The sequence below is a fragment of the Pelophylax lessonae genome, assembly GCF_965119305.1.
Source record: "Pelophylax lessonae genome assembly, chromosome: 5".
Classification (NCBI taxonomy): domain Eukaryota; kingdom Metazoa; phylum Chordata; class Amphibia; order Anura; family Ranidae; genus Pelophylax; species Pelophylax lessonae.
In genome coordinates this window covers 249,547,712-249,562,132 of record NC_138772.1, presented here as the reverse complement: position 1 = coordinate 249,562,132, position 14,421 = coordinate 249,547,712, and the positions used below count along the sequence as shown (strand labels likewise).

Genomic DNA, 14,421 nt, shown 5'->3' with positions numbered 1-14,421 from the left:
GGGAACACGCTGCGGTGTCTGCGCTTATTAGCTCTGTTAAGGACACTTTAAATTTAGATGATGAGCCCCACCTGTCGGGTAAGCGGTCTTCCTTTGGGACCCGCAAAGCCCAAAAATCAGGTCAGGTTTTTCCTTGTCCCGCAGAGTTTCACGATACCGTGAATGAACAATGGCGTCATTTAAAACGTAATTTTGTGGTGCCCAAGAGGTTTTAGTACCGTTTATCCCTTTGCGGATCCGGTGGATTCTCGCTCGACTGCGGCTCCTAAGGTGGACCACACTGTGTCCAGGTTAAATAACGCCACTTTAATGCCCGCGGAGGATTCTCCGGTGTTTAAAGACCCGGCAGATAGGCGGGTGGAAACTCTTACCCGCCACATCTACCTAGTAGCGGGTTCCTTGCTGAAACCAGTGTTCGCTTCGGTGATGGTCTCTCAGGCTGTTGTGGAGTGGGCCAAGGCGCTTAAGCGCCCTCTGATTGCTGACTCCGCCTCCCCTGCTGCGCAGGAGATGGTGGATAAAATAGATCAGGCTGTTTTTTACCTGTGTGACGCGACCTTGGATGAGGCCCCTTTAGTCGCACTACTTTCTGCAGTCGCAGTTACGATTCGTCGCATCGTTTGGTTGAAAAGCTGGTCGGCCGACCAGTCTTCCAAGAAGACAGTGTCTGACATCCCTTATGCAGGGAGTCGTCTTTTAGGAGACTCTCTGGATGAACTGGTTAAGGGGATCACTGGGTGCAAGAGTACTCTGTTGCCCCAGGTGTCCAGGGGGAAAATCTTTTTGCGGTAAGCGGGGTCCCTCCTTTAAACCTAACCAGGGTTCCTTTCGTGCCTTCAAGGCACAAGACAAAGGTAAGTCCTCCAAGGCCTCTGGTGGCCAGAATAAGCCTTGGGCGGGCAAGTCAATAGCCGCCCACACTAGCACGGCAGCTCAGTCCGTCTCGACCTGAAGGGGCGCCCTCACCCGTTTCAGGGGTGGGGGGACGTCTGCGCTGTTTTCCCGAGCTTTGGCTGGCCAAGATTCAGGACAGGTGGGTTCAAGAACTCATTCGGTCAGGGTACAAGATTGAGTTTCGATCACGCCCAGCAGACAGATTCTTTCCCTCAAATCTTCATTTGACCCCAGATCGTTTCCGAGATCTCCATCGGGCGGTTCAGGATCTCCTCGCCCAAGGGGTGGTTGTCCCGGTTCCACAGCGGGACAGGTTTCGGGGTTTTTACTTGAATCTTTTCACAGTGCCCAGAAAGGAGGGCAAGGTGTGTCCGATTCTAAACTGATTTGTACGGGTCCAGAAGTTACGAATGGAGTCCCTCCGGTCGGTGGTGACATCTGAGTCCAGGGGATTTCCTTGCTTCCATCGACCTCAAGGATGCGTATCTACACATCCCTATTTAAGAGGGTCATCAAAGGTACCTCCAATTCGCAATAGCGAAGGAGCACTATCAGTGCATGGCGTTGCCTTACGGCCTCGCTTCGGCTCCACGGGTTTTTACCAAAGTTTTGACTCCTGTTCTAGCCTTGTTGCGGGTACAGAGGATTGCCATCCTCGGTTACCTGGACGATCTCCTGTTAAGGTCGAGCTCCAGTGCCTCTCTGTTGTGCGATCTGTTGATCACTGTTCAGGCGCTCCAGGAGATCGGGTGGACCATCAATTTTCAGAAGTCGACCTTGTCCCCTTTTGTTCGCCTCCCTTACCTGGGGATGATTCTGGACTCCGCCCAGGCGAAGGTCTTTCTTCCAGAGGACAAACTCCGGATCCTGCAGGAAGAGGTCAGGTCCCTCAGGGACAACGAGTTCTCCTCGCTTCGGACCTGCATGCGGTCCCTGGGCTTGATGGTGTCGGCTTTCGAGGCGATCCCCTTTGCACAGTTTCACACGAGATCTCTTCAAGCAGAGATTCTGGTCCGGTGGGACAGACATCCTCACTCTTTGGAAAGGAGGATCTCCTTGAGCCCGCAAGTCAGATCGGATCTCCTGTGGTGGCTCCAGTCTCCGGCTCTGACGGAAGGCAAGTCCTTTCGTCCGTTGCTATGGAAGGTGGTCACCACAGACGCCAGCCTATGGGGCTGGGGTGGAGTTCTGAGCAACTTGTCTTCCCAGGGCACTTGGTCGGAGGGGGAATTCTCCCTACCGATAAATGTCTTGGAACTGCATGCAATCAGGCTCTGTTTGCTCCGTTGGTCGGATCTTCTGCGGGGCTGCCCAGTGCGTGTGCAGATGGGCAACGCAACTGCAGTGGCTTACATCAATCACCAAGGGGGCACCAGGAGTGCCCGGGCGGCCAAGGAAGTGGCCAAGATTCTGTCATGGGCCGAGACGCAGGTCCCGGCGATTTCGGCAGTTCACATTCTAGGTGTGGAGAACTGGCAGGCGGACTATCTGAGTTGCCAGATCCTGGACCGAGGGGAATGGTCCCTCCACCCAGAGGTGTTTCCGATGCTGTGTGGGCGGTGGGGATCCCCGGACGTGGATCTGTTCACGTCTCGTCTCAAAAACAAGGTGGGAAGGTTTGTGGCAAGAATGCGCGACACTCTGGCGGACGCCTCGGACGCGTTAGTAGTGCCTTGGACTCGGTATCAGCTGATTTATGCCTTTCCCCCGATTCAGTTGTTGTCCAGATTCCTTCGCAGGTTGGTTTCGGAACCGAGGTTGGTGATTCTGGTGACCCCAGACTGGCCACGCCGGTCTTTACGCGGACATCATGCACTTGGTCATCGAACCTCCCTGGCGGCTCCCGCTAAGAGAGAAGATCTCCTGTCTCAGGGACCGATCTTCCATCCTGCTTTACAGTCGCTGGCTTTGACGGCGTGGCTATTGAAAGCCAGGTCTTGAGAGACAGAGGTCTCTCGTCGGCGGTCATTCCTACCTTGCTCAAGGCCAGGAAGGCCTCTTCTGGTAAGATTTATTATCGTACCTGGAAGGCTTATTTCACCTGGTGCGAGTCTCGGGGGTTCCATCCACGCTCCTTTTCGGTGGCGAGAGTGTTGGTTTTCCTGCAAACTGGTGTGGAGCAGCGTCTTGCGCTGACCACTATTAAGGGCCAGTTGTCTGCACTGGCCATTCTCTTTCAGCGCCCCTTGGCATCTAATTCCTTGATCCGCACCTTCATTCAGGGAGTGCGTAATTTGGCTCCCCCTAGGAGGGCACCCTTGCCCCCTTGGGACCTGAATTTGGTTCTGTCCGTTTTGCAACGTCCTCCCTTTGAGAACATCCGGGAGATTAAGCATCCTAAGGAGTTTGCCTTGCATTACTTGGAGGTGGTCCGGGCAATCAGGGTTTACCTGTCTTCTACTGAATCCTTCAGAAAGTCGGATTGTCTTTTTGTCCTTCCTGAGGGACCTCGGAAGGGTACGGCTGCGTCTGCGGCAACCATTTCTAAATGGATCAGGCAGACGATTTTGGCGGCCTATTCAATTAGGGATCAGGTTCCTCCTTTCCCTGTCACAGCGCACTCTACTAGAGCGTTTAGTGCATCTTGGGCCTTCCGCCATGAGGCGTCGGTGACCCAGGTGTGCAAGGCGGCGCCTTGGTCGTCCGTGCATACCTTTACCAAATTTTACAAACTTGATGTCTTGGCATCTGCGGATTCCTCTTTTGGCCGCAAAGTTTTGAGTGCGGCAGTGCCTTAGCGGAGACAGGGTTGTTTTTGGCCTGTTTCCTCCTGTTGGAGGTTTTTCCCTTTTTTGTTTTTTTTCCTGGGCTTTCGCTCCTGTTGAGCTTTCTTGTTGCCCAGCGTTTACCTTTCTGGTTCAGAAAAGGTTATTTTCTCTGACCTGGGTGCTGCGTTGCCTTTTTGACGGTTACGTTTTCCCACCCCTCACATCTACACTGCTTTAAGACGTCCCAGACGTGCAGATTGTATGAGTGGGCGGCGACTGTCAGAGGACGTAAGAGAAAATAGAATTTTTGTAAAAACTTACCTTAAAATTCTTTTCTCTGAGTCCTCTGACAGTCGCCGCCCCTCTTTTGGGGTTTGTGAATCTCTATACTGCTTGCTACCAAACTGAATTGGGAATGAGTCTAGCTGGGGGTATTGGACCAGAGGGACAGCCCCCTGTAGGTGTGTCTATACAAAGTTTTTGTGAATATTCTAACAAAATCTTCTGCCTAGCTTACTCCTGTGGAGAAGGCCAATACCCAGACGTGCAGATTGTATGAGTGGGCGGCGACTGTCAGAGGTCTCAGAGAAAAGAATTTTACGGTAAGTTCTTACAAAAATTCTATTTTTTCTTCAATGGGGAATGGCAGAAATAGATTAGTAATTCGAACAGTCATATTGGATCACCTCCACCATTACAGGTGTGAGCACTTTCTCTGAATCAAATCCTCTTGCATGATCTTTCACTCCCCTGATGCAGTAGCTCTGAGGTCATCTTTTGAGATCTCACTCCTGTGATGGTGGAGGTGAGCAGTAACGACTAGGCCTCACTTAGCAGCGTCCTGGGAGTATTTCAGTCAGTCTCCAGGAGGTATGCAAATGTCGAACATCTATAGAAAGGGCATTGTTCAACTTTAGTCAGAGCTGCCCAGTTTGTTTTTGTCTGCATAAGAATTTATTTTTGGCAAAGGGTTACTAATCGTTCAACAAAAAGCATTTTACAGCATGTGCCTATTGCAGCTTTACACATGCCCAAGTCTAGTAGATCTAAGATAAAATCCATAATTATATTCCTCTTCCATTTGACAGGTATGGCAGTGCGGTGGAACATTAGAAATTCACCCATGTTCCCATGTTGGACATGTCTTTCCCAAGAAGGCTCCTTATGCAAGGCCAAACTTCCTACAGAACACCGCTCGTGCTGCTGAGGTGTGGATGGACCATTATAAGGAGCATTTTTATAACCGAAACCCACCTGCCAGAAAGGTATGTGTGAATCAAGGTGAAGGCTTAATTCCTACAATTGCTTAAAGGAGGTATATAGTAAGCCTAATAATTAAACCTTGCAATGTAAACTGCAAAATAAAGCCATATTTTTGGGTTTAACACAGGTAAAGATTGTTTCATCATATACTAAACATTTTAGAGTGATGCAACGTTATGACTTGTTAACTATAATAGTTGTACCACACACATTGTGCTACTGTAGTAGACAGCTTGTAGTTCTCATTGGACTACAAGGGAGCTGATCAACACACTCGTAGTACATTTACTCTAGCTTTCAAACTGAAAGCCCGTACAAAGGTATGGGCAGAAAGCTAGAAGGTGGGTGTGCAGGAGCCTGGCATTGCACTCAATATCCACTAATCATATGTGCAATAGTCAGCAGGCTCCCATGCAAAAATAAAATATTAAATGCATATTGTTTACCTGCATAATATGCGCATTTGTTATTTATTTAATAAAAGTGAATTTACCCTTTAAGGGCTTTGTAAATTATTTGCAATCAGATGCTCAAAGAGGAATCTACATATACAAAAATGTATGTTGGATTGCCAAGCTCCCCCATATTATTTTTGTGTCTAGAGGAAAAGGTAAACATCTACATGTGGAAAAGCTTCTTTACAGTAAAGCTGGATACACACTATACAATTTCCTTTAGGGCTCTTTCACACGGGCGGTCCGATCAGATCCGCCTGTCAGTTTTTTAGGCGGATCTGATCAGATGCCCCATTCAGCCCTATGGAGCAGCGGATGTCAGCGGTGACATGTCCGCTGACACCCGCTGCCATCCGCATCCGATCCTGTCTGTGAAATCCGGACAGATGGAAACCCTATTTTCCATCCGTCCTGGGGATCGGATCGGATCGGATGGGAGGCGGTCCGCTCATCTGATTCCCCATAGAGAGCAGTGGGGGCTGTGACACCTCCCTCTCCGCACTGCAAGCGGAGACGGAGCTGTCATCCGCCGGCTCTGCGGGGATCGCGGATCGATCCCCGCTGAGCAGCACGGATCCGCCTACAGAGGCGGACCGTGTGAAAGAGCCCTTCGTTTTTTTTCCTTTGGATTTACCAAAACCATATAATAGGAGGTCAAACAAACACTTTCAATTTGTATGCAATCAGGCAGGCCCTTGCACCACATAGTTGAAGGTGAATCTAAAGGAAATCAAACAACAAAAGTTGTATAGTGTGTATCCAGCTTAGGAGTTTTGAAAATATGAAATAGACTTCCTCAGCTCAGTAAATTATGATATAATAAAGAAATCTCGTGTAAAATCTATATATATCTAAATATATATTGTGTTAAAATTGTATTGTATTGAAAAACAGTCCTCATAAAAGTCCATATAAGTGCATTCGCGCTAAATAATCAACATCAATACTTGGAAATCCAAATCAATCCAGGGAAGATCAGACATGTACTTAAAGGAACACCTCGCACTCCACCACCAATGTGTCAGGATTACTCTGAGTAGATGGAACACTCACCAGACCACCATGCCTATCCACTCTCATGGAAAAGGCGTAAGAGTATTTCAATCAATGACATACAAAGTCAGATGGGTGTGTGCGAACAGCCTCCTCATTCCTCTTCCTCGGATGTGTTTTATACAGAGGCACATGGAAAAAGAACAAGCCTCCACTAGTAAAATATTGTGGAAACTTTTACATTTATTACAGTAAAACTTCAATCATTACACTCACTTGCTTCGGTAACAAGTATAATGTTAAAATAAAAAATGTATATAAAAAAAAAAAAAAAAAAAGCTGGTCGGCAGACCAGGCTTCCAAGAATCAACAATAAGGATCCCAAAATATTCCGCCCTCAATAGACAGATCCTGCCACGGCGCCTCGGCAAGAGAGGTCAAGATATTAAACCTCTAATGAAAACAGTACATCGATGCAAGCCAGCTATATACAATAAAAGCAATATAAAATAGTCAAAATATAATGAAACATGAAAATATGACATGCGGCACATTTATAGAAAAAAGTCATAACATATGAGTGAAAATGACTATTAAAAGATGAATATATCGAAAGTTCATATAATATAGTCCATATAAAACATGGGAATAGCCATCCACCACACCTCGTGTATAGGAAACACCACTCCCAGTGGAAATGCACTTACCAGAAACTGGTAAATGAACGATTATCAGTTTAATCCAATCCAGGGTTAAGGAAACGGGTGTCCAGTAACACCAGCGGCTCAGTGAAGAAAACCATAGCGTAATATTGCAACACTGGGTTTTATTAATAAATGTAAAAAGAATCCACTCCCATTTATTCAAATGTAAATAGCACGTTAAAAAACCAATGAGTCCAGGTGATGGAGAGCCGCCCGCACGTCGGTCTCTAAGCCACGACTAGCGTGTCCATCCGGGAGTCAACGTCACTTCCAGCTAGACGCGCGACTCTAGTATACAAACGTCGTTGCCGTGCAGCCTAATGTCCCGAGATGTTTCATCATTACGACTTAGTCATGGGATAGATAAACCCCCAGGTACTGCAATGAGGTTGTCTCCTGAAATAAAAATTGTGCTCGCAAAGAGTCATTGAGGGAATCGGGTAAAGAAACGTTCAGAGCCTGTTATTTAGACAGATTAATATGAAGGCCCAAGATGGTCGCAAAATCGCCCATAAGGGAGAGAAGGTTAGGGGTAAGGTGGTGTGTGCAGAGGAGACATACATCTCCAGTCACCAGTCACTAGTAACTCCAGCCAGCTCCATTCCCCTTATGTTGGGACTAGCACGTATATGGGCTGCCAGAGGTTCTAACCTAAATATGAACAAAAGCGGAGACAAGGGGCAACCTTGCCGCGTGCCTCTCACGATAGGGAAAGTAGTTGACTCATAGCCCATATATCAGGTAGCGTTTTATAAAAAAGAGCTGCAAAACTGTCTGGTCCCAGGCGTTTTTGAGCCTTCAGCTCCTTAATAGTCCAATTCTGGACTTAAAGTTTCTAACTACAGCCTTGTATGCTTCCCATAAAGAAACGGAAGATCGAACAAAGCCAGTTAAGAGTGAAGTACTCCATTGACTTAACGCAAAGCTCTTCCACTACTGTAGAACGGGACAGGAGGGAGTTGTTGAGGCACCAGGATGTTAGTGGGGGCTTAAGCAAAGGAGATCTGCATGTAACCAAGCTGGGATCATGGTCACACCAAGGTATAGTCATGATAGAAGCAGATATGGTTTAAGGAAGGAATTGTTTTTGCCTGAACACATGATTACATGCTTTTTTTCTATGCCGAGATCACCATTGAGATATTTATAAATTGCTATCATGTCCCCTCTCAGGCGTCTCTTCTCCAGAGAGAATAAATCAAGTGATTGCAGACGCTCTTCATAATTAAGGTCCTCCAATCCCCTAATTCGTTTAGTTGCCCTTCTCTGGATCCTCTCCAGCTCCAACCCATCCCTCCTGAGGACTGGCGACCAGAACTGGACAAAATACTCCAGATGTGGTCAGACCAGAGTTTTATAAAGTGGAAGGATTATAGTCTTATCTCTGGAATACATCCCTTTCTTTATGCATGCTAATATTCTGCTGGCTTTGGTAGCTGCCGCTTGACATTGCATGCTATTGCCTAGTCTATCATCTACCAAGACTCCCAGATCTTTCTCCATTTTTGATTCCCCCAAGGGTTCCCCCCCTAACGTGTATTGTGCTTTTATGTTTTTAGTCCCCAAGTGCAAAACCTTACACTTCTTCACATTAAACCTCATTTGCCATGTCGTAGCCCACTCCGTTATTTTGTCCAGGTCATTTTGAAGGATATCTGCTTCATGCTGTGCAGTTATTGCCCTGCCCAATTTTGTGTCATCTGCAAAATCTGATATAGAACTACAGTACTGATCCCGTCCTCAATGCTGTTTATGAATAAATTGAACAAGGTTGGTCCCAGGACTGAGCCTTGGGGGACCCCGCTTACCACCTCAGACCAGTCTGAGTATGCGCTGTTTATTACCACCCTTTGGACACGCCCTTTTAGCCAATTCCGTATCCAAGAGCAAACCCTGCGGTTGATACCTGCAGACCTTATTTTATAATTAGGCGCTTGTGGGAAACTGTATCAAACGCCTTGGCAAAACCCAGGTACACTGGGAAACTGTGACATGTAGTTGTCCTGTAAGGTTTCCATGAATAGACGGGCCTTCTGTGAGTGTGTAGTCCCCTCTTCCCAGTCAATGTCGGGATAATTGAAGTCCCCCAATATGATGACTGATCCCAGTTTTGCCACTTTACCCAACAGTGATATAAATTCCAGCTCTACATCCTCCCTTTGGTTGGGTGGCCTATAGCAAACCCCCACAATTGCTTTTCCCTTTTCTTCTTCCCTATGGAGTTCTACCCACACGGATTCTAACTCCATACTCATCCCTTCCATAATATCATTCCTCTCGATCACCCTTACATTATCCTTGACATGGGGACATACCCCTCCCCCTCTTTTTCCTACCCTGTCATTCCGGTACACTGAATACCCTTGGATATTGGCAAGCCAGTCATGTGAGGGGTCGAACCAAGTTTCCGTTATTCCCACAAGGTCTATGTCCTCCTCATGTACTAACATCTCCAACTCATCCATTTTATTAGCTAGGCTCCTGGCATTAGCATATACCCCTCTTAGTTTTGTGGAAGTTGATCGTGAATGGTGATTGTTTGTTCCTGTTTGGTCTGTTTTCCCGCACAGACCCCCCAATTGACGTTATGGAACTACTGTCGCTGCTGACTCTACTACTGCCTTCTGTCCTTTGCTCCCTCCTCACTGACTCTACATCTGAGCACCCCCCCCGTCTCCTAGTTTAAAAGCCCCTCCAACTTGGTGGCCATCTTTCTCCCCAAAAGAGCTGTACCGTCCCCATTAAGGTGCAGCCCATCCTTACTAAAGAGCCAGTAGCCGACTGAGAAGTCAGCCCAGTTCTCCAGGAACCCAAACCCCTCCTTCCTACACCAATTCCTTAGCCACTTGTTAAGTTCCCTAGGTTGATGCAAGAGTATCTAGTGCGTGGATGAGAATAGAAAGTATAGTCTCTAGCAATTGGGTGGAGTTCCCTCCAGATGTCTGCTAGACCATATCTATCCAGAAGGGCACCGTAAGCTTTGGAGAAGTTATCTGACTGAGATGGACCCGGGGTCCCAACAAGTCTAGGACTGAGGACCAGACTGGAATCCCCACACATAAGCAGTGTGCCCTTCAGATAAGAATGGATCACACCAAACAAATGGGACAGGAAAGGGAGCTGTCCCTCATTAGGTGCATAGTAAGTAAAAATCATTACCTCTGCGTCTATTAAAGTACCAAGCAGCAGAAGGTAGCGCCCCTGTGGATCCGCAACAGTCCTGTGACACATGAAGGGGACCCGTTTGTGGTACGCCACCATGACTCCTCGCCTTTTATCTGAGGCCGAGGTATGGTAGATTTGCGGATAATAATAAATAGCGCAGTACCAACGAGGAAGCAAAATACGTTTCTTGCAAACATGCAATATCTATTTTCCGAGAGTGGAGAAACCGGAAGAGTTTAGACCTCTTCTGAGGAGATTTAAGACCCTGAATGTTCAGGGAGAGCCAGTTAAGAGACATTAATCCGTATAATATAGCTGTGCACAGACTCAAAAGACCATCTCGTGAAAAAAAAAAAACCCTGGGAAAAGAAACTAGTAAAGGGAAAGAGGAAAAGAGACAAAGTGAAGAGGAGAATAAAAAAAAGACAAAAGACAGCGAGCTCCAAAAAGGGCCCCACCGCAATTACTTTGTCCAACGTAACAAAAAAAAAAACATCGGTATCCAGAGACCAAGGTGGTACAAAACTCCTTGACCACCAAGCAGATGAGATAAGGGGTTCATGGGTCAACTGGTGTGAAGGGGAACCCCAAACAGATGCTGACATTAGAACCCAACAAAAAAAAGGGGGGGGAAGCAAGGATAATAGTGCCTTGATCATCCGGTAGAGAGGATGAGAACATTAGTTGTGGCACTGGTACAGGTAACAACGCTACATTGTAACAGAAAGTAATTGTCAATACATTGCATCAACGAAACACTGTATACATTTTGGGGATGGGGGGGGCAGAAGCGCCCAAAATACCGTGTTGGCTCCGCCCCATCCAAAGCACATTGGTGCTAGCATTATTCCCAAGGTTGGGACACCACCTGGGTGAAGGCTAAAGATTACAATCTAGCTAAAATAAGTCAAATAAAATAAAACAATACAGTCATTACATAACCAGAGGGCTAGACCTGAGAAAAGTCCCATGGGTTAAATACCAGTTCTAGCCTAAATAGGCTGCTGCAACAGTCCTATGAATTAGGGACAGACCGATTATCTGCAAGGCTGATATATCGGGGGCCGTTATGCACTTTCCCCGATATATCGGTATCGGCCATGGAAATGGCCAATATTGCCAATATTTTTGTGATGTCATTCTGCCTTCTTAGGCCGCCTCCCTCGTCTTAGACAGCCTCGACTGGAGTCGAGACTAGTCTCGCGGTAGTGTAACACAGCCATACACTCACCCACAGCAGTCCGGTGCCAGCCAGCCACCCACATCCACAGGCCCTGTACCAGCCAGGCACTGTACCAGCAAGCCAGCCACCCACAGGCCCTGCACCTGCCAGCCACAGGCAACGTACCAGCCGGCCTCCCACAGGCCCTGTACCAGCCAGCCACCCACAGCCCCTGTGCCAGCCACCCACCCACCCACCACAGGGTGCCAGACAGCCAGCCACCCACCACAGGGTGCCAGACAGCCAGCCACCCACAGGCCCTGTACCAGCCAGCCACAGGCACTGTACCTGCCAGCCACCCACAGGCCCTGTGCCAGCCACCCACCTACCACAGGGTGCCAGCCAGCCACCCAGCATAGGGTGCCAGACAGCCAGCCACCCAGCACAGGGTGGCAGCAAGCCAGCCACAAACCACAGGGTGCCAGACAGGCAGCCACCCGCCACAGGGGTCCGTCCAGCCACCCACCACAGGGTGTCAGCAAGCCAGCCATTAAGTATTAAACAAAAATTAACATGTTCAGTACCAGATTTGTGTCAAAAATTTTCTTTATTTTTCAAAACTTTAAATGTACAAAATATCGGCCAATACTGATACGTTGTGACCAAAATATCTGTATCGGCCCTGAAAAAAACATATCGGTCTACCCTTGCTATGAACCCATGTGGAGGGACCATAGTGTATAGAGTAGAGAAGCTAATATATATATATATATATATATATATATATATATATATATATATATATATATATATATATAGGGCTCAAAATTTCAAATCCTGGGCTACTAGCCAGGTCTTAAGAGTTACTTGCCACCAGTTGCCCTTTCCCTGGCCTGACCCTAATTCCGCCCCTAAACACACCCTCATAAATTATCATATTTTATTTAGATTATACATAGTACAGGAGACAGCCAGAGAGACTGCAGACATGGGACAGGAGACAGCCAGAGAGACTGCAGACATGGCACAGGAGACAGAGACTGCAGACATGGTACAGGAGACAGTCAGAGAGACTGCAGACATGGTACAGGAGACAGAGACTGCAGACATGGTACAGGAGACAGTTAGAGACAGCAGACATGGTACAGGAGACAGTCAGAGACTGCAGGCATGGTACAGGAGACAGCCAGAGAGACTGCAGACATGGTACAGGAGACAGCCAGAGAGACAGCAGACATGGTACAGGAGACAGCCAGAGAGACAGCAGACATGGTACAGGAGACAGCCAGAGACAGCAGACATGGTACAGGAGACAGTCAAAGAGACAGCAGACAAGGTACAGGAGACAGTCAGAGAGACAGCAGACATGGTACAGGAGTCAGCCAGAGAGACTGCAGACATGCAGACATGGTACAGGAGTCAGCCAGAGAGACTGCAAACATGGTACAGGAGACAGTCAGAGAGACTGCAGACATGGTACAGGAGATAGTCAGAGAGACTGCAGACATGGTACAGAAGACAGTCAGAGAGACAGCAGACATGGTACAGGAGACAGCCAGAGAGACAGCAGACATGGTACAGGAGACAGTAAGAGAGACAGCAGACATGGTACAGGAGACAGTCAGAGATTGGAGAGATGGCACAGGAGACAGAGACTGGAGAGATGGCACAGAAGACAGTCAGAGACTGCAGAGATGGTGCAGGTACTGTGGAGATGGATGCTCCTCCCCCCTGTTCCCTCCCCCTCCTCTGTGTGCAGTCATGGCCAGACCCAGACTCCTCTGTTTACTTCCCCCCCTCCCCGACCCTTACTCCCTTGTCCCTGCACAAACTTCTACCCAGTAGGCTGTTACCTTGAAGACTCTTCTTCCTTCTCCTCGCTGCCCTGGGACACGCATCTTTTCTGCCGCCTCAAGTACGGAATGTCAGTGAGAAGAGAATCCATGGGGCTGTGCTGGAAACTACATTTCCCAGCATGCAGCGCGGCTCACAGCCCTTCATAGAGATGACTAGGGAGGCGGCTCCTGCGACTTGTCTAAAGCCCAGCAGACCCGCCCCCCACCCTAGCCAAGCCGAGCAGATCAGCAACCATCTGAGGCAAGCAGAAACACTCGTCTTCAAATAAATTCCACTCGCCAAATGCGAGCAGGCGAGTGGAAATTTTGAGGGCTGATATATATATATATATATATATATATATATATATATATATATATATATATATATATATATATATATATATATATATATATTAAATACAGTCAGCAGAGTACAAGGACCGTATAATGTGTCATCTAGGCAGCAGAAGTAATATTCACTGTTCGAGCTAAAAAAGTGCAGCCCATGAGTCCCGTTGCAACCAGCCCAGTTAGAGAAAAAAAAATTACTCTCACATGTGGGGGGGGGGGGTTCACAAAGCAAATTCAAACCCAAGCAGCAGTCGTTAGATCTCTTCCCGGGTCAGGCAGGGGCAAGCGAGAAGGATGACTAGAGGTCACCAGGATAGAAGTCGGCCGTGACATCATTGGTCAACCAGCTGCTTGTGACTAAAAGGTCTGTGAGTGGAGATGTTGAAAGGCTTGTGTTTGTTGAGATCTGGTATACAGAGGATCCTGGCCAGGGTCAGACGAGGGCTGCTTGAAGGTAGCTTGATTTTCTACCCCAGTTCCTCCGGAAAAACCAGACCTGCGTCTCAAAGGCACTTCCGAAGCTCTGGGAAGGTGGTGGCTTCAAAGGGAGCATCGTCATATTCAAATTGTATTTCTCTATCGTTCATTGACAGACTAGTTCCTTGCTGGGATCTCTGTCCCTGGCAAAGGTTCTTTACTAGCTAGTTAGGTTTTTTCAACAGATTTCTTTCTTGTGAGATCTACAAGCAACTATGCCGGATCTGGGCGACATGCTGGATATATAGATCCAGTGCTCATCCAAGCTGGCCAGCGATCGCGCGCAGATCCCACATTCACTATTGGGGCTGTGGGGCGATTGGAGCTACTCCTGGGGGCTGGGACCGGGTGCAGGGTGTGCGGGGGGGGGATTCACCTGTTTCTCCCAGGGCCCCCTTCCTGTCGATCCCG

At 47.9% G+C, this 14,421-nt stretch overlaps 1 protein-coding gene across 1 annotated transcript in view; it reads left to right on the top strand.

The window, feature by feature from the left end:
* LOC309556663 (polypeptide N-acetylgalactosaminyltransferase 4-like) overlaps positions 1 to 14,421 on the top strand; it is a 662,237-nt gene that overhangs the window by 413,047 nt on the left and 234,769 nt on the right. The window contains exon 6 of the mRNA XM_082259119.1: positions 4,691 to 4,867. Coding sequence (XP_082115245.1) covers positions 4,691 to 4,867 — 177 coding nt within the window. The remainder of the gene's footprint in view (positions 1 to 4,690; positions 4,868 to 14,421) is intronic.